Raw genomic sequence first — 26,438 nt, forward strand, 5'->3', positions numbered from 1 at the left:
GCACTTTTTACATAACGCAGGCATTTTTAATAACGTTTACTCAAGTAAAGCTTCTAAGTTATCCTTTGTCATGGGGGAAGGGGGGTTGTGAGGTGGGGTGTAGTAACATGGCAGGAACGTCTGAGAGGTGTTCCACGTATGACTAGATTCAAATCTTCTTCTGCTTATCAGTAGCATTACATACTTCAATTGGATAGGGGAAAGATAAGCAGCTTATCTTACCATGTCCCAATAATCACAAACTAAGATCATGAGCAGAGCCGGGATTTGGTGTTAAACCTGGATCCCTCACTTTTGAGAACCTTTGTTGTTTTCAGAAGGAAAAAAACCTAGATATAGCTTGGTTCGATATTTATAGGTTACTACCCATCACTACTTGTGTGTTTGAATTTATTATGATGATATCATCATAAAATGTTGCCAGATTAATTAAGCAACAACGTAACAAACTATCAATATATTTAAAGGGCTGGAGTTCGCCCGTTTACACTCTTATAGATTGCAAACCGGTTAACAACTTTCTTCATATCAGTGTTTCTCTCAAAATTCAAATAAAAACAAAATAGATAACCTTAAAGGACATTGGCCTATATGGTGTTGTCACATTGGTACAGGTAGTATGAAGCTAGTACCATAATGCGTTATGGAATAAAGTACGAATCGTTACAACGGGTCAATTTTTCTTAAAGCCTGTGAATGGACATATACATAAGTACAAACGAAGCGCAGAGTTGTCAATATTGCTTTCTTAACCAACATAATTACCAACACAATCGGATTAAAAGCAAACGCATGGCATGGGAAAAAGTAGGGTGTGGGCAAGTGCCTTTCTTTCACTCTGAAATCTCGACATTTATAATGAGCATGGTATATACGCAATGATATCAAAGCTGGAACAAAAAATAATTGCATCCGGTCTTCAGCCATGTTTAGAGTTTTTACTCTGAAGATGGTATGCACTTATTATGCAGCTGAACGTTTGTTTATCTGTTGCAAAATGTCTAAATGGTTGTTTAAATGCTTACTAAATAAAGGATATATTTATATATAGTGCTGAGGTCTCTTACCCAGGGAATGTTGTGTATCGCCAGCTGTATCGCCAGTATCGAATACTCATAATGGCATTGGTGGGTTAATTTTACTTTATGTTAGGGATGATATTGTAAGTGTTGAGAAGTCTCAGTAGCAAAATCCGTTCGTCAAGTCGTCTGGTGCGATTTGTCCACAGAAAACTCCAAGAGGTCAAGTAATGCTATTAAACGTTGGTGTTGCGGAATCTCCAAATATGTTGCTAACTCCAAGATAGTCATCCCTAGACATTTAGATAGTTTAGTTTAGTTAAGTAGAAAAATAGGACCAGGAGGGACACCCAAGTCTCCATCTAGGACCCTATAAGAGATCAAAAAGCTAAAGACACAAACACTCAGACCCAATTACAATGCTTGAAGTGATGTCCACAGCATCATTAAACCCATTCACACCATTGGCAAGTACACATTACTCATGCAAACCATTTCACTTATTCGCAACCTTATAAGAACAAAAGTTATGTCAAATATTAATCCTACTTTGTGACTTTTGGATTTTAAGACAATGACCTTTAGTACAACTACTATTAGCAAACATGACCAAGTCAGTGAAGGATAAAATGTCAAAAACATACACCATCTTGAAGACCTGAATCAAGTCACCATGTAACCTCCTAATCTCCAGTGTGGTAAAATTCAACAGTTTTAACAGCCTAAAATAAGGAAAACCCTTCAAGGAACTAGTCATCCTCTGGACCTTTTTGATCACTTCCTTAAAAATGGGTTCCAAGCCGGCGCAGCATACTCCAGATGAGGCCTAAGCAACTGCTCATAAAGCCTAACAACTATGTCCTCTTCATGAAACTGGAGTTCATCTTGATCATACCTAAAACCCTATCACCTCTTAAAGCAGCTTCGAGATTAGGTTGCAGAGATGAGTCAATGTAGATAAAGAGGTCTCCTTCAAAAAATTCGTCACCATTAAGATTTTATATATACTTTTGGTTACTACTACCAAAATACATCAACTTTCATTTATCAATATTAAAGCATTAACCATCCATGAGACCAGGAAAAAACCTTGTACAAATCCGTTTGAATCTTCTCATAACCGCTTTTGGAAGAGACCTCAGAATACAGTTTGGTGTCATCTGCAAACTTCTTTGCTGTACACAAAATTACTTCGTCAATGTCATTTACAAAGGCAACAAACAACAACGGACCCAAAACAGACCCTTGAGGAACCCTACCAGTAACTTTCTGCTAAGAAGAAGCACATACTTTTATTATCACCCTCTGTTTCCTATTACCAAGCAAAGTCTCGATCCAAGATAATAAATTCCCATTCACATACACACTCTTTGACCGAAGTAAACAACATCGGTGGGAAACTTTATCAAAGGCCTTTTGGAAATTCAGGAACACAACTTCTACAGACTTCTGCCTATTAATGGAGCTTTTTAAAAGTTCCGAGACAAATACGGATGGAGTATCTGGTCTAAAGGCTGTAGAAACATTTAGACAAAGCAGCTCATTTAAGACAACCTCATTCGAGAATAAGACCGTATTCAGTTTAGGACCATCGATTCCCCTCTAAAAAACAACTGGAATGCTACTCATATCTTCCTTTGTAAAACCTGAGTTACCGAAGTTACCCAGTCATGTGACTGAACCTTGTTGTCATACCTTGGCAATAGACTACAGATGTTTTGGATCAAGAAATTCTTGGCTTTTCATTCTACTCAACCAAATAAGATACATTGAACTCTGTATTTTGAATCTTCCTTTCGAGCATTGGTCAGCTCTCCCTGTAAACATTGAACGTTAAAATTAAGGGTGGTAACAGAACTAGTGTTGGATGGAGTACTTTGGTTTATTGAATCACAATGCTTCGGAAGCCAAAAGAAGCTAATTTCAAACTCCGTCCACGTGATGTTTGTCTATGGACACTCAAGCTTATTTAATGTTACGTGTGTTCGGCCAATGCTCAGAGAGTTATGAGGCAGATTTGTAATTGAGGCATCCATTCCTGCCACGGGGACTACAGTATAGCCATGGTAAACACAGTTGTTTGGTAACTCCTAGTTTCCTATTTGTAAACTAGAAATACCAAATCCACAGAAGATTCCTCTGAACAACAGAGGCAATTGTGAATATATCAAGTTATCTGTTCTAGTTTTGTTGTGTTTCCTCTTTGCGAGGTTTTAAAACGAGAACCTAGGGGTTGTGGCACGGACACTCTCATCCCTACATTATGTAAACCTTACATATTGACTCAAATAGCGATTATCCCAATATGTATTCTTTGAAAACAAAATGTAAAAAGTTTCATTGTGTTTTTCTATTATTCTGAAATGTCGTTTGACGTGACTATCATGGCCTATTTTCCATATTTATAACCACTACTTATTATGAAAGTAAATAGGCTGCCACTGGAAAGATGGATTACGTTGTTTAAATGAGCAACATACCGTGCAATTTGGTACCCATTTTGCACGATTACCATCTAACGATTTTGTTAGCGATTTTGCCAACTTGCAATATGGTTGACTACACCGTTGATAAACTGATGGCAAATGTTGCTATTTCATTCAGTACGATTTTTCAGTGCTAATGCCAAGTTTAATACTCACCACCATCTATTACACAGAGACGATGTGATGTGTGGTGTTGTGATATCATGATATGCAATGTGATGGATGGGACCTGATGTTATGGGATGTGTTCTACGTGAAATGAGACAAGGTGATAGATGAGCTGGGATGTAAAGTGATATGATACAAGGTGATGGATTGGTTGGGATCTGATGTGATGTGTTTGATTCAAGGCGATGGATGGTATGGGATATGATGGGATGTGTTTTGATCTGATGTGACGCACGGTGCTGGATGGTATGGGATGTGGCGTGATGTGATGCAAAGTAATGAGACATTATGGATAACATGGGTGTGATGGGATTGAATGCAATATGAAAGTATGAGACATGATGTCCTGATAACTACGTTGAATACCAGAGATGTGATGTAATGACATGGTATGTCACGGCATGTGTTGATGGGATGTGGAAAAATTTACAAATTTCACACGACTGTCAATCCCAAGTCTCCCAGCTTACAGAGGCTATCCAAGCCAATGAATACATTGTCCGGTTTAACATCTAGATGGAGGAGGTTGTTGTCTAAGTAATGTTTAAATGGCAATATTTGTCATAAGATTTGAATAGAAAACCAGTTTTAATGAATATTTTGGGACTAGATATATTAACATTTCTAATAAACTTTACAAAGTTACAATGTACCTAAAATATTCCCTCGTTGCCTCCGCTTCCCTTCCAGTTGCTGTCAACGTGTGAAATCAGATATGCATGCTGTTAACACAATACATATCTTCATTTGTATAATTATACGTTTCGAGTCTAAAGAGTGAAGAGTAAAGAGTAAGAGAAAACAATGTAATTTGACCTTTGTGTGACCTACCGGATTTGCATATACGACAAATTTACCCACTTAGGTGGCATAAGAATATGTTTCTAAATATCGAATATTCAAATCACACAACACGTTTCCCTTTCAAACCCTGTAAAATGAAAACAAGGCTATGAAAAACCAATAAACAGGGCGCCTTTTATCTGGTTTGTCTATGTGAAGGGTTTGTGGAAGATTGGAGGTTTATCCCATGGGAACAGTTGCGTTAAATACCAAGCTTACGTTCAGTTCCAGTAGACGCACTCATCCACGCTACAAAACAAATACGAGTACGAATTCTCTTCTGGTCACCCTAAACGCTTCATTACACTATTTTATTACACACATAGTTAAAAGTAACTGAAAGTCAATTGCAAATGTTATGATCGCAAACCGGTCACACTGTTTGAGGCCCATAACTACACTCGTGATAAACGTTATCAATAAACCGACAACAGTATTTGTTTGAATAAAAGGAAGAGTAAATATTTACTTAAGTCCACTTCATTCTGATATAATATATCTGTACAGATTCAGAATGTAATAACTCTGCCTTACCAGGATATCATATTATAAGGTGCATTATCTTTAATTGATCGTCGCGTCGTCAGAGAAACCAAGATACAACCGACATTTGCATGAGAGCTGATTGGGTTGTATCGGTAAGCTTGCGATCGATATTAGCAATACGAGTGAATTATACACAAAAATATACCTGTTACGACGAAATAAGATTTGTCGTACGTTTAAAAAACAAAACATCCAATTCCGATGGTAAATGATTTAATCGTCGTTAATATGTCTCCAGAAATGTTTAAAGACCGCACGATTTATATTATTTCACATACATTTTCTATTTTGTGCCATTGAAGATTGGAAAGACTATCATATTCATTCACCTAACACAATGTCGATGGTTAGGTCGGTGCTTAACTTTTCTCGCTAAATGGCGTTAAGAGACATATACACTTTGTAGTGTGCCAATGAATTAAATATGGTATATTTCTTCAACTAATTTATCGCTAGTGGAATTTAAACCATTATGGAATGGTCCATGTAAATGAAGGGCTTCAAAGAGAAGGGGTTTGACAAAGGGGCCGCTGAAGTGAACACTCATTATAGGAGCGCCTGTATGAGCCTCCTACAGAAAGAACATGACAAGTTAAGACTTAAGCAAAGGGTGCTTTGTAAGGTATGATTACACAATGCATTATACACATGATATGGTTTGAATATTGTGCAAATGTTCAGAAAAGTGGGGCAGGGGAGTTTACTTACCAAAACAATTCACCGACTGACTGCACAGATGGAGTCCACATAACAGTAGTTTAACTTGTTATCGTGTAACTGGCATTTTCCCACCATTTAACACAATCAGCTTAGTAATGAATAATCTCTTTATGTTTATCACTTTAGCCTACACAAATTAACATATAGTTAACACATACTCTGCAAGATCTGCCTGCCCTCCGTCCCCACCGAACATTGGCTATTACGGAAGTGGGGAGACACTATCAAATGAGAGCAATATTTTGGGTCCATGGATTGGGTCGAGGGTAGACTATATGACGCTTTGAGATATGGTGGGGCGGGGGGGGGGGGGGCGGCAACCCTATCGGCAAACAATTTCTGACATTAATCACCGATCATGTTTAAAGTAAATAATAAAGCACATTTAAGAAACCAGTCAACGGACCATCAAATAACGATGGTCAATAAATACTGAATATAAAATATCACCATTTGTGATAGAATTACTCATAACTTGATGAAGTCAATAATTCCCTGTTCGCATGCTGGCACATTGCTAAGTTTGTAGTTTACACATTTTGGAATATGCTTGGATATCTTAAAACATCTTAAAACAGTGCTTAACTTTAAATCAATGGTACAATACACTGAAAATAAACGTAGTATCTTTGTAAACGCGCATTCCCTGTCTTTCCATTTCTTTACAACTTTCGAGAAAATATAGTCATCCAAGTCTATCATAGTTCACTTATGAATGTCACAAAGCAAAGGAATTCACAAGTCATGTATTGCCATGTCGAGTGAAGAGCAACAAGTATTATCGCAACAAATCATTCTATGCGATGGAACGCCATATTGTCACTAATGATGTAAAACTACAATTGTCCTTCTTAACGTATTAAGCAACGAAACATAAAGGTCAGATCATAGAGCGTCACAATAACTCCATCGTAGATTTATTTGTATGTATTAGTATTAGCCACATTGTCACAAATATGCCACGCTCGACACAACAGCGCCATATCACTTATATGGTGTAGAGGCTGACGAAAAGAATAATTACTATTTATAATTACGCAGCAAATAATGTGTTCACAGACAATAACGTGAGTATGTGGGTAATGTGGCTTTTCATTCATTTACCGTCTCAATGTCAGTTTTAACGGAGATCAAAATAACCGTTCAGATTCCAGTCTGCTTTGCATGCGTAAAAAAGCAGAAGCAAAACTATTCAAAAGACACACATCGTTAACAAATATTTTAATTTTGTGTATTCTATTCACTGATCGATAAATACACTCATAATTTTGATGAAAAGTTAACTCTTATTAATTTTATAATTATTGGAATTTAATTTAATTTAAATGTCAAAAAGTAACTTTTAAGTTTTGTTGTATTATTATATATGACTTAGAAGCTAAAATAAGTTGATATAATTTTCAGAGTAAATACTGCATGTTTCAATTTCTTGACAGGAAAACCAATATGAAATAAAATTTAAGCTTAATAAAAGAAAAACAATGATATTAGGCACTTACAAAGCAACAAACTAAGGCTAAAGAGGCAAATTTATTCTGAGATATTTTAACAAATGGATGATGTTGCATCATGATTTTATATCAACATTTAACGTCTTATTACCTTTATAATTAAAGAAATTAATTTCAAATTTTCTGATTCTGTAGCGCTCTGGACTAGTATTATAATCATAAGCTCAGAGAAATAAATGAGATATACATTTCCGGTTTACATTTCTAGTTCTCTTCAAAAAGACACTATGCAAAAAAGGCAAAACTTTAGAAGTATACACGAGCAATGATAAGAAAAGTAATAAAAGTACGTAAAAATTCAAAAGAACATATGAGGCCTCACTATAACATGCATGGTATGTTCTATCGCTGAGGTATCACTATGAAATAATTGTTATCTGGATTAAATAAATGTTCTTTAATGTTATTTATAAGAAAATATTTGTTTGATTCTCATGAATATGTCAAGAACTTTACCACAATGAATATGATAAAGATATTAAATAATATCATCTCTGATGCGGGAGGTTATTTTATATCACTTAAGTTTGATCACGAGAATTAATTTTTGGTATCATTTTGTCCACGCATTTAGACGTCTTACGTTTCTTAAGCTCTGTATCATATTTTCCTTTAAATTCAGAAAACCTCAGACATTTATTGTAGTTAAATAGTCACCAGCATACTTAAAACATCAAATATGATTTTAAGAAGAATTGTAAGGTTGATATTTCTAGCAGCAAAAAAGTCATGAAGTAGAAAAATGATGATTCCGATGTAACTTCCTGAATCTATTATTATTTGTTTTGTTGCAAGAAATAAAACCTATTCCCGTTTTCAGGAAGTTCACAATCATAATATGTTTGGAATGTTCTTTTAAAAATAATTCGATGATGACGTCAATCTTCTTTATAAAATAATATTCATTTGTTAATCCAATTTTATGATATCTAGATTATAACCCCACCCATGTCAATATCATGTCCCAATGTAAAGGAAATATAATGTTTCACATCAAACGGTTTGCCGTTGTAATTCTTTAGGAATGTGTTACATGAAACCATAGAAGATTTCTTTTGTTTAAAAATGTAGACAAGCATGAACGACATAGAAAAAAAACATTATTAGACTACGTATTTTGATGTAGTCCCGACATATGAAGAACTTTAAAAAACAACATCACAATGGCGAAATAAGAGCAAGGTAAAAACATACTTATGATCGAAAAGCAAGTAAAGTGTGAATTGAAACGAACACATTCATTACATATTGAGCTTCAGGGAGAATTGAGCTCATTTTCATAATTGCAGTATAATATTAATCTACCGTCGAATCAAATAGGTAATTTGTTTATTCAAATAATGACACATACGAGTAGGAACATGTTCTAATGGACCGTTATCCCCATCTTTTTCACTTTGATAAATTGGGCAGGAGTGTGTCTGGCCCCTCACATTCAACTTAGTGAATCGATGCACTCCATGAGAGCCATGCCGAATCTTTTAAACAGATCAATTATATTTAAAGAAATGATTGTCAAGCATCAAACTATTATTTTTTTATTATTTATTGTACCTCAAAATGCTCTAATATTTGATTTCACTCATTTTTGGAGAGGGGTATGGGGCAGGAAATTTTAAACTTGAAATGAAACACTGGCACTCGTGTAGTTTAGGTAATGTAGCCATTTAGACATAAGATATTTCTAGCAACCCGTCGCAGTCACTACATATTCTAAACATTTCTTCTAGTGGTGAATATCACATAAGTTTTCGGCCCCTCATTTTCTATAGTTTCCTACTCCACTGTTGAATATTGGAAATTTGGCAGCTGACTATTGATATCTGATGACTATGGATCTGAGATCACGTGACAAATGTTTAAAGTAGATGAGAATGTCGCACTTTTTTTTGTTACAATGCATAGTGATGTACCCTCTAACGATGTTACATTTAACGATGTTGATGATCGATTATATTACATAACTGATGCTGTCCAATACTTTGGTTTGTAGGGACTTGTCTTTATACCTTATTATATTCCTAATTTATCATCTAAAAATGACCCTGCTATCCCTGTACTCTAAGTGTCTGTTTTTTAAGGGAAGAACCTCACACCCTAGAAAGGAGGCGGATTGACGTTCACAGAGATACGACTCTTCCTTTGGTACACGTTCTATCATAACGGTTCTTGACCCTTCATATAGAAGACGAGAAAATCTTAAAACTATGATAGGTTAATATTGTAGCAAATTCAATATAAATTGAGCAAACCTGATATCAAACTTAATTTGATTCATTAGTTCTTCTCGCATATAACTTAGTTGAATAAAGGTGCCTGACAGCATACCAATAATATACCACTTAATAACCATTCTGTAATTGTGCTGTTCATGTTTTTTTTCATTCTTCAGGCATTCATACCACTTCCCAGTGGCGTGTGTTAAGGGTATGGGGGAATAGAGGTCCGTGCCCTCTCCTTTTCCGTCATGCCAGGGTAAATGGTTAGGTTGTGGATGTGCTTACATTCAGTCTTGGGAAAATAAGACCTCTGTTACGTGTTAGTTACGCATCCTTTCAACCAATTATTTATTAGCAAAGTCTAGCCCCTAGACCTTATTATAGACTTAATTAATGTTCCAATGATTAGGTATTGATGCCATATTGAACTTTAAGCGGTTGATTTACAGGGACAAGGACCTCCGTAAACCCCCATACACGAGAAAAAATATATCCCCCACTTGTGATATCTAGTGCACGCCACTGCAGTTTCTGCAATGGAGTAATGTGGTGGAAAACTGAACTTATGTTTTTGTGACACCTTACTATCAACATCAATGTCTCCTGTACTTGACAACGTTTCGTCATCTTCTTATTCTGCGTGAAGATTTCGTTTTCCTCTCGAGACTCTTAAGGTCTGCTGCCATGGGTAAGCTCTGTTGAGAATAAAGTACAATCAACTAATGCATAATGATAACCGACAAATCTAAGTATTCTTAAATCATGTATTGTACATAAAATAGTCACCAGCACTTCCAAGTTACATATAAATCGGATTGAAACTTTACGAGCATATAAGATATGACTTTTTTCTTTCCAAGTACTCAATTACCAGTGAGTGAATTACAAATTATTCTAAGATATCAATCAATTGATAGCTAGAACCACATTAGCCTTGAATAAATAATATATAAAGAAAATATTTAAATCAAACTCTGAAATTGTAACAGCAGAGTGACATCATGCGTAGATTAAAATCAGCATCATTATCTCGGAACACAAAATGTAATTTAACAGTCATGTATAAATTAAGAAGCATTAATTTCCGAATTTTACATTTTTGACAGGGGTGTCCAATTTTCATTTGGGTATACATGTGGTTAATTTATGTGCAATAATTTTACAGATTTTAAGTTAGTATGGCCTATGTTAGCTAGTAGATAGATAATTGTTATAGAAAAATTGTAGAAATGGTGGCAAAACTACAGCTTGTTTAAAAAAAATTCAAATGCATTTTTGGGTAAATTAAGCAATATTTCGTACCATTCCTTTAAGTAATTTCAGCAAATTGAGATGATTATTCGGAGGTTTTAATGTTGAGAAATTGCCATGATCGTATTTAAATAAATGCCATATTCAAATTTAGTAATGTTATGTGTCTGCACAGTATAGAAATGAATATATAAATTTAATTGATTGTTCTAAAGCTTCATCGCATGTTTATCATTGTTTCAAATAACAATAATGATCCGCTGAGATGTCACTGTATTAAATTTGTATTAGCATTAGTTTATGTCCTCTTAAATACAAATTCCAACTTTAAACTTTGATATGGACTTAACTATAAAATATTTTCACACAAGTGACAATGATTTGGCTACAATGCCGTAAATATAATGGTTTGTTCTATGTCGAGATTAAACAAACGTTCCTTTTTAATGTTTGTTTTGTTGTGTTTAGAACTTACACTCTATTAGCATTATTTCCTTACCTGTAGAAATGACGGAATTTGTCCACCTGATGACAAATAAAAACAACAGTAGTATACGTCAAAATAAGCGAAAACATCAAATTGCCCACTCCATATATCCTCCCCACCGTTAGGAAGCCCCTTTATCATTGTCACTATGAATCGTAGTTGATAAAACCTCTAAGCGATGAATGCAATGCTTCTGTTGAACTGCGACACTTTTTCTCATAATACACAAACTTATATATCCATATAATAAGTAGCATCAATGTTGAATCGACTTCCTATTCTCATTTATATAAACTGCATGCTATAGTCCGCTGTCACATAATGCCACATTTTGATACCAAGATAAGAAACCTCAACAATTAAATTAAACTTAATATTTCACTGGTCTGCTGCTCATTTTACCTAACATTCTGATACAACTATAGACTTGTTAACCTAGATTGTCTAAGTTTACAGTCAACATTGATGGTATGGCAACATTAAGATTGCACCATTCCCATACCACCCTATCCATCCTACAGTGTGCTAAAATATTGCTTCAAAATAATGAATTCAAACATAATTTAAGAGTCGATATCTAATAATTGTACGATAAAATTTGATTACTTATTGACAGCAAGTTTCCAAAAATTAAAATCACAAAATAAAAATGGAAATGAACTGCCCCAAAACACCAAACAAACAGAAGCAGAGTACACCAATCCCAGCGGTTATTTGCCTCTTAAATGACATTACACACACCCACCCAACTTTTCTGTATAGTTAATTTGCCTACATAAGCAAGTAACCAAAACGGAAATTGAAACAGAAAACTGTGAACCTGTACTAACTCTCGTTGAACCTGTACTAACGTCCACATGTAAAATGTATATTATTGGAAGTATTTTGTGTTGAACAAAAACATAAAGTATAAATGTTCACTATGGAACACGTGGTATAGCTTTAATTGGTTCAATTTATTGCTATTCAATATCGAATGACACATGTATCTCACTGTAAACATGTATATGTATGTATCATACTGACCGATTTACAAAATGAAGTATAATATTCACTATTTGCATAACATTACCTCTTGACGATATTCTGCTTCTGTCAATTCATCTTCAATGGATTTTGTCTGTAAATAAGGTAATATCAATGGAAATGAGAACAACAATGATTGCAAGAAATACAAGACTTGCTGCTTTTAAAATTGAAACTTTTAATTATTTTCCCAGTAAAATGATAGTGTTGTCCAGTAGGAATAATATAGATATTGATAGTGAAATAAGCAAATGTATAAGTTTGCGAAAAATGAAATATATCGTTAGCTATACCATAGCAAGTAGGAACAGTTTCTTGTCCTCCTCCTGCTCCTCCTCCTCACCAACACCACCACCATCAATACTTCTACATGAAATTCATCACCATCATAACCTACTACAATCGTTGTCATCATCATCACCTTGTGATCCCATGATCATCATCATATGAATCATGATCAGTTACAGCATCATCATCGTCATCACACATGATCCCATCCCTATCATGATGATAAGCAACATGAGTATTAACATCACCATCATCATCACCATCACCATCATCACCATCACCATCATCGAAATCATCATCCTCACCATCATTAGCAACAAACTCCTTACGACCATCACCACCAAATCATCCCCTTCACCACCACCATCATCATTCCAATCATCACCATCATCATAATCTCAATTACAATCACAACCAGCATCACCATCACCATTATCATTATCAAAACCATAACCATAATCACATACATCATCACCATGATCAACAACATCATCACCGTCATCACCACTATCACTATCATCACTATCATCAACATCACCATCACCGTTAAAATCATCACTATCACCATCACCATCAACGGCATCACAATCACCATAAGATTCCACAATGATGATCATGATAATCATCGTGATTGTTAACATTACCTTCACCATTAACACAATCATCACCATCGACATATTCACCATCATCAACACAATTATCATCACCATGCACCAACAAAATCATCATCACAATCATCACCACCAACAACATCACCACCGGAAATATCATCATGCCCACCATCAACAACAGCACCATTCCCATCACCATTTTCATCACCATTATCACAATAGCTACCACCATCATCACCTTCACCAATGCCACCGTCGTTATCACACTCACCACGACCAACATCACCCTCAACTTCATCACCTTCATCATCACCATCACCACTACCACTACCGTCACCACCATCATCACGATAACCATCTCTATCACCATCATCAACATTATAACCATCACCATCACCATAATCACCATCATTTCCACCACCGTCGAAATCACCATCGCCTTCGCCATCATCATCATTATCATCATCGTCCTCGAAATACCCATGATCATCATCATCATCAACAATTACATTATCATTATCATCACCATCATCACGACCGCCACGAATATCACGACCACTGCGACGATAACCACCACAACCACTACCACCACGATAACCACAGAAACGACCACCGTCATCGTCATCGTCGTCGTCATCGCCATCGCTATCACCACCATCACCATCATCACCATCATCACCATCATCACCATCACCATCCATCATCATACATCAATGTCATCAACGTCATCATCATCATCCCATCACCCAGACCACCATCAACATCAACATCATTATCATCACCCCCATCATCACCATCGTCACCGTCATAATCTTCATCACCATTATCTCCACCATCGTCCTCCACGATCATCATGACCACCACGAACATCACGACCACCACGACGAAAACCACAATCACTACCACCACGATCACCACAGAAACGGCCACCACCACCCCAACGTCATCCACCCTAATAATCACCATCTATATCACCACCTATATCACCATCTATATCACCATCTATATCACCATCTATATCACCATCTATATCACTATCTATATCACCTTCTATATCACCATCTATATCACCATCTATAACACCATCTATATCACCATCTATATCACCATCTATATCACAATCTATATCACCTTCTATATCACCATCTATATCACCATCTATATCACCATATATAACACCATCTATATCACCATCTATATCACCATCTATATCACCATCTTTATCACCATCTATATCACCATATATATCACCATCTATATCACCATCTATATCAACATCTATATCACAATCTATATCACCATCTATATCACCATCTATATCACCATCTATATCACCATATATAACACCATCTATATCACCATCTATATCACCATCTATATCACCATCTTTATCACCATCTATATCACCATATATAACACCATCTATATCACCATCTATATCACCATCTATATCACCATCTATATCACCATCTATATCACCATCTATATCAACATCTATATCACCATCTGTATCACCATCTATATCACCATATATATCACCATCTATATCACCATCTGTATCAACATCTATATCACAATCTATATCACCTTCTATATCACCATCTATATCACCATCTATATCACCATCTATATCACTATCTATATCACCTTCTATATCACCATCTATATCACCATCTATATCACCATCTATATCACTATCTATATCACCTTCTATATCACCATCTTTATCACCATCTATATCACCATCTATATCACCATCTATATCACCATCTATATCACCATCTATATCACCATCTATATCACTATCTATATCACCTTCTATATCACCATCTATATCAACATCTATATCACCATCTATATCACCATCTTTATCACCATCTATATCACTATCTATATCACCTTCTATATCACCATTCTTATCACCATCTATATCACCATCTATATCACCATCTATATCACCATCTATATCACCATCTTTATCACCATCTATATCACCATCTATATCACCATCTATATCACCATCTTTATCACCATCTATATCACCATCTATATCACCATCTATATCACCATCTATATCACCATCTATATCACCATCTATATCAACATCTATATCACCATCTGTATCACCATCTATATCACCATATATAACACCATCTATATCACCATCTATATCACCATCTATATCACAATCTATATCACCATCTATATCACCATATATAACACCATCTATATCACCATCTATATCACCATCTATATCACCATCTTTATCACCATCTATATCAACATCTATATCAACATCTATATCACAATCTATATCACCTTCTATATCACCATCTATATCACCATCTATATCACCATATATAACACCATCTATATCACCATCTATATCACCATCTATATCACAATCTATATCACCTTCTATATCACCATCTATATCACCATCTATATCACCTTCTATATCACCATCTATATCACCATCTATATCACCATATATAACACCATCTATATCACCATCTATATCACCATCTATATCACAATCTATATCACCTTCTATATCACCATCTATATCACCATCTATATCACCATATATAACACCATCTATATCACCATCTATATCACCATCTATATCACCATCTATATCACCATCTATATCACCATCTATATCACCACCTTTATCACCATCTATATCACCATCTATATCATCATCTATATCACCTTCTATATCAACATCTATATCACCATCTGTATCACCATCTATATCACCATATATAACACCATCTATATCACCATCTATATCACCATCTATATCACCATCTATATCACCATCTATATCACCATCTATATCACCATCTATATCAACATCTATATCACCATCTGTATCACCATCTATATCACCATATATAACACCATCTATATCACCATCTATATCACCGTCTATATCACAATCTATATCACCTTCTATATCACCATATATATCACCATCTATATCACCATCTATATCACCATCTGTATCACCATCTATATCACCATATATAACACCATCTATATCACCATCTATATCACCGTCTATATCACAATCTATATCACCTTCTATATCACCATATATATCACCATCTATATCACCGTCTATATCACAATCTATATCACCTTCTATATCACCATATATATCACCATCTATATCACCATCTATATCACCATCTATATCACCATATATAACACCATCTATATCACCATCTATATCACCATCTATATCACCATCTATATCACCATCTATATCACCATCTATATCACCATCTATATCACCATCTATATCACCATCTATATCGCCGCCGCCGCCGTGGCCGTCGCCGTCATCGTCATCGTCATCATCATCATCATCATCATCATCATCATCATCATCACCATCATCATCGCCATCATCACCATCATAACTAACACAATCATAGCGATCATTATGATCAGCAACATCATAACAGTAATCACCACCAATATCATCATCATCACCAACATCAACACCATCATTATCACAATCATCATCACCATAATCACCCCAATTATAACCACCATCATCACAACCATCATCATCATCATCATCATCATCACCATCACCAACATCACAATCATCAGATACAACCACCTATTTTACCGCCCTTTTAAAAGCATTGTAAAGCGGTACTGTTTATCTATGACCACACGTTCGTATACTTCATAGCCCCTTGCACCTGTCACAGATCACATAACACACTGTGAAGTTAATTAACATGTTTCATTATGTATTAGCTTGATGTTACTTCTGCGTCACTGAAATGTCAGAGCACAAACAAATCTGAGATTTTTCCGCCATTATATAGTTTAGTGGGTGGCAAACAAATATTCCTGTCTAATGTTCCTTTGGAATGAACAGCAGTATTTTGTAAAAAAAAAAAAAAACACTTCCATTCGGTGGGTTTCATTTAGTGAGTTGAACCATCAAGGTTTCTTATTAAAATATACAATGAGAGACAATTACCGGGAAGAGTATAGAACATCCAGATGTCAGCTTCCAACGACCAGACTGGAGATTTAGTATGTAGTACCCTTTGCTTGGTCCATAGGGATACCAGAAAACTAAGATATAAATGAAAACCAAGCAGAATTAGGGTAGTTAAACAACATCAACAAACAAACATGAAATTACAATATAAAACGAAAGTCAATGTTCTAATGTATGTTTGGATCAGGTCAAACTTCCATAGACTTAGCTACTGAGGCACACACTGTAAACATTTGAAATCCGTTTATTTTTCATGCAAAAGGCAACACTTCAAACTGAGTAATTCGTACAGTATGCTTATCAGACCGTTCAGTTAAATTAACTTGATGGTTTTCTTTGATTGTTTAAGTCCATTAAGCAATTTCGTTGTGACACATTTTAGAACAGTTATCTGTCTCGAGTATTTAGGGGTCAGAGCGCCCTCAGTCACTGAATGTGCAAAGACTTGCTCCATATAACGTCTTTTATCTCAATTTCATTAGGGTCTTATAAGGTTGTTATTGTTTTGTCAACTAAAAAAAGAGCTGCATTTTACTGTATTTTACTTGTGTTATTTATTTCAGCTATGGACATTAATATGGCGGATATCTGTAAATGTATGTATTCCAGTAATTTAAATTGAAGTTTTGAGTTTATATCTATTAACATTCTTTTTCAGATATCTAAAGTTATTAAAACTGAAATGTAGTGTATAATCTTGCATAATATTTCAGATCTCTCTCTGACATTCCTGACGTTGCTCATAAACAGTGCAGATGACAAAAACAAAAAAGTTGAGCATTTGTCCTTAAAGCTTGAAGGTTGCATACAATCCATGATCCTTTATAGAGAGATACCGGTAAATTGATCAGCGCTATGATGTGTAAAATCCTAATGAAAAAATGAGCAAGTTACATTTCACTTGAGATATGTTCGTTTTTACCTTTTTTCATTACCGGTGGTACCTCTTCCTTTATATTACCGCTAGGAGAAATATTTCACGTTTTTGCTATGTATTATGTTGTTATTTTAATTTCTTCAAACCATACCGCAAGTGTTCCGATTTTCTTCAGTTGTAACTTTGAAAGTTTTTGCATCGGATTCAGGGTACCAGCTAAGTTCATATCAGCTGTCACTGCATTAAACACGTGCAGCCATGGTGATCTACTCACCCTCGCCAACCCACTACATTCAGCCCCCCACCCCACCCCACCCCACTCCAACTTTCCATATCCTATTAAAATTTCCAAAACGAATCAAGGGCATAATGTTATCTTATTTCAGAGAGAGAGAGAGAGAGAGAGAGATCATTCTCGTTAATGTTAACATATCACTGTTATAACATGTAGTAGCCATTTGAATATACAGTACATGGTCTAGGCTTCATTGACGTTTGTAATCCTTGATATCTCTGCAATTTTTTTCTGTGCGAAGGTAAATGTACGGAATGCTAAGTGCATTACAGTAAACTTAACTGATTTATTTAAATTGTTTCAAAGATCCTTCTCAGCGTTGTTATTAATTTGTTTAAAAATCTGTCTTCATCTTGCGATCTAACCTTCCGAATGGTAACCTCTTAATACATTTCCGTAATTCTTTATAGAAGTATTTCTGTCTTTATTTGGATATTGAACAACATATTACCTGGTCGGTAACATTACAAGTAGAAGAAATGGACTTATTATGACCGGACTTTAATGTTCTTGAATTATATAGAGATATACCGGTAAATTGATCAGCGCTATGATGTGGAAAATCCTAATGAAAAAAATATTATGACCGGACTTAAATGTTCTTGAATTACAGAAGTAAAAAGAAAACAACAATATGTACAGCAGAAGGCAACATATAGTCACCAATCAGTCAATAACCAATCAATAACTATCGATACTGTACCTTTAACGTTCTTTGATAACAAGTTGAACAAACCATGCATCGATGTATGGGAAGACAGCAGACAGTACTGAAACCTGATGATTAAGAGAAAAAGAAACTTGACTAACAAAGAGACAAAACCAGCGGCTCAATCATCACCTTCCTTACCTCCATCATCATCATCATCATCATCATCATCATCATCATCATCATCATCATCATCATCATCATCATCATCATCATCATCATCATCATCATCATCATCATCATCATCATCATCATCATCATCATCATCATCATCATCATCATCACCATCATCACCACCATCACCACCATCATCACCATCGTCACCATCATCATCATCATCATCATCATCATCATCATCATCATCATCATCATCATCATCATCATCATCATCATCATCATCATCATCATCATCATCATCATCATCATCATCATCATCATCATTATAATTGCCTATATTATCACCGCCACCATCACCACCATTAACATCATTACCCTCATCGTTATCATCACCATCATCATCATCATCATCATCCCCGTGATAATTTTCATTAACATCATCATCACCACCAACACCATCATCTTCACCATTACAGCCATCATCATCCCCTCCATCGTCACCACCATCATCATCACCACCATTATCATCATCATCACCATCATCATCATCATCATCATCATCATCATCATCATCATCATCATCATCATCATCATCATCATCATCATCATCATCATCATCATCATCACCCTGACCACTAACATCATCAACATTTCGCTATTCTTGCCTATTATAACACCACCATCACCCCTTTTATCTTATCATATTTCCATCTATACCACAATATTCATTACAATCTTCATTACAATCACCGTTCCCATCTTCACTGTGTCCCTTTTGGTTTCCTTCTTTCTTTATCTATTTCTTTCATTGCCTTATCTTTTCTTTCATCTTTATCCATTACTTTCCAAAAAGGAAAAGAAGAGAAACACATTAAAAAATTCTACTTCAAAAAACTTCACACATCACGAAGGCCTAGCAAAGATTTAAAACTAAACAGAGTCTAGACGTATCTATGGCAACTACGAGGTACTTGTTTGTCAGTAATTCCAGGTGTTGTTATTGAGGAGGCACCGTCTATTTCATTAAATACAACTTCTTTTCATTGTATTGTTTAGGTATATGATTGACAGGTGTTGAACAAAAGAAAAAAGTTAAACCAATGAAAGAGCCAGCAGATTACTGTGCATCTTAAGCAAGAAAAAGAGAATGATGAATTAAGTTCAATAGACTTTTAGGATAAAATAATGTGTACTGTCTGTGTATATATATATATATATATATATATATATATATATATATATATATATATATATATATATATATATATATATATATATATATATATATATATATATATATATATATATATATATATATATATATATATATATATATATATATATATATATATATAGAGAGAGAGAGAGAGAGAGAGAGAGAGAGAGAGAGAGAGAGAGAGAGAGAGAGAGAGGAAGCTCATTCCTCTATATATATATATATATATATATATATAGAGAGAGAGAGAGAGAGAGAGAGAGAGAGAGAGAGAGAGAGAGAGAGGAATGAGGAAGCTATTTTTGGGAATACTAATGGGAATATGGTGAGTAAACAATGTACAGTATATAGAGATTATAGAAGAGTCATAAACCTTGTAGGTTTGGGAAGGGGAGGGTGTATGTGTCGGGGTGTGGGGTGGGTGAGACTGTGGAGCAGAATACTGCAATGTTAGAAATTATTTACAGCAAAATCTTCTTAAATATCAATCAACAATCAAATGTTCTGTGTTTTTCTATTAGTATATTCTGCAAACAAGGAAAATAGAAGAGGAAATATAAACGTTGGTTTGATTGTTATTAACATAGAAACTGATGTTGTATTCGTCTCTCCTGTGTTGGGATATACTGTAATGTAATATGGGTTAATAATATGCATACATCAATATATTTTAGTTGTATGGGGTGGTAGGTGGGGGAACGCTATTGGGGTGCAGAAGCAAAGGGTTGGAATGGAGGAGGTGAATGCAGTTTGTTGATCAGTAGAGAGGAACGATAATATTATGACAGGATACCTTGCTGAGTATGTGTAGGTGTGCGGTTGTCGGTGGGGATGGGGGTGGGTGGGGGGATGCATGGGGATGAATGGTGTTACCAACAAGGTAACCCAAGTACTATAAACATAGTTAATGGGGTAAGTAGTCCGGCATAATTTTAGGGGTGGATTAAGGAAAGCTTATGTTTATATAGTTGATAGGGGTGCCATATGAATGGATGAAGAAAATAACAACCTGTTTAATTTATATAACTGCTATTTGTAAGTGTAAACTAGGGCCTCATGTTCCTTTAGTCCAACAATTTTCATTCTTCTGAATAATTTATTGTTACAAACTATGTGTTTATTTCACATTTTGTCCCTATTTTACTCTCCCATTAATCACATTCCTTACCTGATGTCTGTTTTTTCATTGTTAGTGTATATCATTAGTAAATTTTTTATTCACTTATGTTTGTTTTACTTCTACAAGTATATACACCTATCAATAAACTTTCAGTAATTATTCAATAAGACTTTATTACAAATTTCTCTCTTGTCTTCATCATTATTATCAATTAGTTATTTTATTAATGACTTAGGTTATATACATAACTAATAATTATTCTTACTGCAGTTCTTTCAATCTTTGAGAGTGTTGTAGATAGTTTAATATTCCATTAACTTCATGTTCATTCATTTCTCTCCCTTTCTCTGTCTGTATGAGCATCCTCTCTATTGATGTTATGATTGGTAGAGTAAGACCAGAGGAGAGGATAATATTCCCATCTTCATCAATCTCACTAAAGGACCTGCCTAGAGTCACCCAGGATATGGGAATCTGAAGAAAGGAAAATAATAAATAGAATTAATATCATCATGTTTGTTTACAGGATTAATGCTTGAAGTTATAACATTATAATTAACTGATGAATATTAACTCTATTAAATTCATGTAAATCAAATTATATTTTGTTTATTTTAATCATATTTTGTTTTTGTTATGTTGATTATATCATGATAAGTGGTTTGAATTTGTTAAAAAATGGGTAATATTATTTAAAAAGTTTGTTTAATCTTCGCTTCATTTTATTTTATTAAGTGATATTTGGTCTGGGTATTAGGAGGGTGCCTTAGTGTGGAGTAGGGCGTGGATATGGTTTACTCTCGTGAATGTTATGTTGTTATTGTCAAAGCGTGCGCAAGGGGTGCGAGATAAAGGGGCCAATAGGTGCCGTACTGGGTAGAGATGTGTGTAGTAGGGGTAAGGAGTGATGATTTAAGTTTGGGGAGCATGCAGACCGATTATACATATTAAATGTGTTTTACGGGGAGGTGAAAATGTGAAGAAAGGAACATTATAAATATAATTAATATCATATCGCTTTATCAGGGTTTAAAGTTTAACACATATTTAACTCCTAACTACTATATAATTATAATGTTTAAATATTTTTAATTTTTAATTTATTTTTTATCTTGTGTGTGGTTGTATGGAGATATTCATTTCACAATCGGGTCCTTTTTATGTTTACTGTTGTTTGTTTGTTACTCCCCTCTTTTATGAAATTAAATATCAATTTGTTGACTGAAAGCAGAATTTTGTGTTTTTCAGGACAGTTTGTGTTTGAATTTAGAAGAGATTAAAGAATGACTTAAATTATTGTTATCGTTAGCTTTTGAAGAATATCATTAAAGCGTGTTAATTATATTTGTTTACTTTCAAATATTTATACTCATTTTCCTACCGGGGGGGGGGGTGAGGCTATGAGGGATGCAGGCAATATATGTAAATTAATTTAATGTAATTATTTGTTTGAAACTAGGGTAAAACTTTATACCTTGTTTACAAACATATGTTGTTATTTATTATGTATTGAGTTGTTTTATTAAGATACATAACACTAACATGCACATTTAGTCTCATTGCATGTTTCTAAAGAACATTAAAGTACTTTAAATATACATTTGTAAATCTGTTTTTTTTTCCTAATGAAGTTGGTTTAGTTTGCAGTAGTAGCTTGGATTCAACATTTTCTTATAAATGTTATTGTTCATATTTTGAGAGCAGGTGTCACAATTATTTATCTTGCTTAGAAACAAAGTTTGCTATTTTTATTTATTTATTTAACATGGACGAGGCTAAACGATGGCAGGCTAAACACGTAACGTTAACGGGGTGCTTAAAATCTACCATATTTTGGGTGGCGAAAATGAGCATTTATCTGCACGTGATGGTATTCAGTTACGTACTTATTTTATAATACTTCCAATATCATGTCTCAGGAAAATAGACGAAAAGGCAGTCCAACAAAATCAGCCACAACATCCTTACCCAAAGGCGCACGTGCTTTGCCTAAGCGTATGGGCCTATTGCGCTGCATATCTGAGGAACCCGAGGTTGACGAGGATGTAAGGGATATAGATCTAAAAGGAGGTTGGAAGACTTCAATAGAGGAGTTCCAACAAACTGTGGCAGATGCCATGAAAACTCTCCAATCCTCGATCTCGAAAGAAGAAAAAAAGATTTGGGCAAAGCTGTGGAATTTCAGGAAGAACATATAAACACATTAGAATTAAAGATGGCGGCCAAAGAAAAAGAATGCGAGGATCTTCCCCGTAAAATCACGCGTTTGGAGCAGACAATATAATCCACCAACACCGAAGTTAATAAACAGGAGCGGATGGCAAGAAGAAACAACTTTCGTATTGTGGGGATTCCGTCAGCAGAAGCGGAGGTATGTGAAAACAACACTACTTCCTTTGTTTACCGACATTCCTGAGATTTCGATCGAGATGTGTCATAGAGACGGACGAAGTAATGGGGTGAGATCGCCACATATTCTAGTGCCTGTCATATATAGAGACAAGATCGCTATTATGAAAGCCAGACGAACGATCCTAGCAGACCAGTCATTTTTCATCGTCGATGATCTAACAAATATCGATCTGACTGAAAAGAAGAAATGGGCGCCTAAAGTCAGCGATCTGTGCAAGCAAGGTACCAAACTTCGTTTTATCTGAGGAAAATGGAGAGAAGCTTCGGGAAGGCCATACCAGTTCTGAGAACTTGTATTGTCGTTTTCTTAATTTAGACATTTACTGGATCAGTTTCGCTATTTTAAAAATGGATTAAAAGTCCTGCAAGTATGTATTACAATACTTGCTATTCTCCTTGTATTATTGACAACAAAAAAAAACGCTAAGCAGTGCATACAGCCTGTAGGGTGTTGTTGTTTTTTAGCTTCTTCATACAGGTTCCACATGAACCGTATCAGTTGGATGGACGTTCATCCATTTGAGGTTAACGTCCGGGCAAATTGTATAGATGTTTTCTTTTTTGCTTTGTCAACTCGTGTTTTTTTTTTCTTTCTTCAATCTGTCTCTTCTTTGCGCCATCAGTTATTACATTAGATTAAATAAGGTATTTGCAAAAGCCTATTTCAGTCACATTTATACGCTTTTTGTCAAGCAAGCAGCTTACACATTTTTATTTCTAATTGGCTGGCTGGAAAATGTGTTCGTGGAATTTGGCAGTTTAAGAAAAGTCGTAAGATTTTTGCATTGAAAAAAGACATATTATTTATTACAAGAAACTCATAGTACGCCCAGTGACGAATCGTATTGGCAAAATGAATGGGGAGGTCATATTACTTTTAGTCCTAGGTCATTTAGGTCCTTATAGTCCTTTTAGGTCATCTTGTAGCAACCCGTTTGAACCCGTCTTTAGATGTGACCATAATTCAGTGTTTGACGTCGACTATTGGTAGATTTGCTTTAGCCGAGGTTAACTTTTTTGATAAAATAATTTTGATCGTTTGCATCTATGGCACTAATTTAGACAGTGCTGATTTCTTTCAGGAATTGTTACAAATATTGTGTAGTTACTCGAGTGATTCTATTATTATGGGCGGTGATTTCAATTTCGTTCTCAACTTAAATCTAGATAAACAAGGAGGGAACTTACGTACTAACTTCAATGCTACATCAACTGTTCAGAAATCATGTCAACTTTAGATTTAATAGACATCCGGATAGACAGGAATCCATTTCAAAAGGACTTTACTTGGAGATCAAATATCACTCCAGACATTTGTTGCCGTTTATACTTTTTTCTTATCTCGCGAAATCTTGGTCATTGGTAACTCGTTTTTTTTCCTAGTCTGCAGTCTTATCATTCTATAGTTAATTTAAATTTATTACTGCATTCTGAAAAAAGAGGACCAGGTTTCTGGAAATGTAATTGTACATTTATTAAGGACTATGAATACACTCAACTCATAACTGATACCATTATTTCTACTGCTACAATATTCCAGTCTCAGATTTCCTCGGCCACTTGGGAGATTGTGAAATATAAAATTCGTAATGTTTCTCTAACTTATGGTAAAGTTAAGGCAAGAGAGCGCAGAAAGAAAGAAGTAGAAATAATTAAACAAATTTCAGAGTTGGAAAAAGAATATCATTATACGCTCTCCTCGGATACATTGAACAAGCTAACTGTCGAGAAAAAATAAACTCGAGAAATGCTTTGATTATTAATTACATGGTATTATTGTTCGTTCTAGAGCTAGATGGGTAGGACAAGGTAAAAATAATACAAGCTACTTTTTTAAGTCTTGAAAGACGAAACAAATCTTCTTATGTTATTCGTATGTTAAAAGATCGATGTGGTACCGATATAACTGATACCACCTTAATTCTTCGAGAACTCTTTCTATTTTATAAGGATCTGTATACGAGCCAAGGTAACGACAATTTTCTCTTTTTTTTCAAAATCCCAAAATTGTTAATTGGTTAACTGTTGATGAAGCCAAACTTTGTGATGGTCCATTAACAGGGGATGAGTGTAGATCTGCTTTTTTTCAATGTGTAATGGGAAAAGCCTAGGGATTGATGGAATTTCAGTTGAGTTTAATAAACATTTTTGGCCAAATATCAGTAATATGATCACTGATTCCCTCAATTTTGCTTTTCAGCAATCTGCGCTCTCCATGGAGCAATCACGTAGTTTAATAACGCTTATTCCGAAACCAGATAAACATCATACTGTGGTTAAAAATGTTCGTCCAATCTCGTTTCTAAATATAAATTACAAAATTTGTTTTGAGGTTTTAGTTAGCAACGATAATAAAAAAAAAGTACTTAACTTTATCACCGGCTCCAGACAGACATGCTATATTAAAGGTCGTTTTATTGGAGAAAATATTCGCTGTAGTTTGGACACTACAGACTATCGTAAAATAATTCGATCCCTGGATTT

General features: G+C 34.9%; 1 protein-coding gene across 1 annotated transcript in view; it reads right to left on the reverse strand.

Moving 5' to 3' along the window:
* Positions 1–7,202: 7,202 nt before the first annotated feature.
* The window catches only part of LOC139982296 (uncharacterized), a 41,038-nt gene continuing 21,802 nt past the window's right edge, over positions 7,203–26,438 (reverse strand). Inside the window, exons 8-13 of the mRNA XM_071994988.1 lie at positions 21,808–22,016; positions 19,084–19,157; positions 17,185–17,282; positions 12,323–12,370; positions 11,263–11,288; positions 7,203–10,207 (exon numbers count right to left, since the gene is read on the reverse strand). Of these exons, the coding sequence (XP_071851089.1) occupies positions 10,144–10,207; positions 11,263–11,288; positions 12,323–12,370; positions 17,185–17,282; positions 19,084–19,157; positions 21,808–22,016 (519 nt within the window). The 3' untranslated portion in view covers positions 7,203–10,143. The remainder of the gene's footprint in view (positions 10,208–11,262; positions 11,289–12,322; positions 12,371–17,184; positions 17,283–19,083; positions 19,158–21,807; positions 22,017–26,438) is intronic.

The sequence above is a fragment of the Apostichopus japonicus genome, chromosome 16, assembly GCF_037975245.1.
Source record: "Apostichopus japonicus isolate 1M-3 chromosome 16, ASM3797524v1, whole genome shotgun sequence".
In the NCBI taxonomy this organism is placed as follows: domain Eukaryota; kingdom Metazoa; phylum Echinodermata; class Holothuroidea; order Aspidochirotida; family Stichopodidae; genus Apostichopus; species Apostichopus japonicus.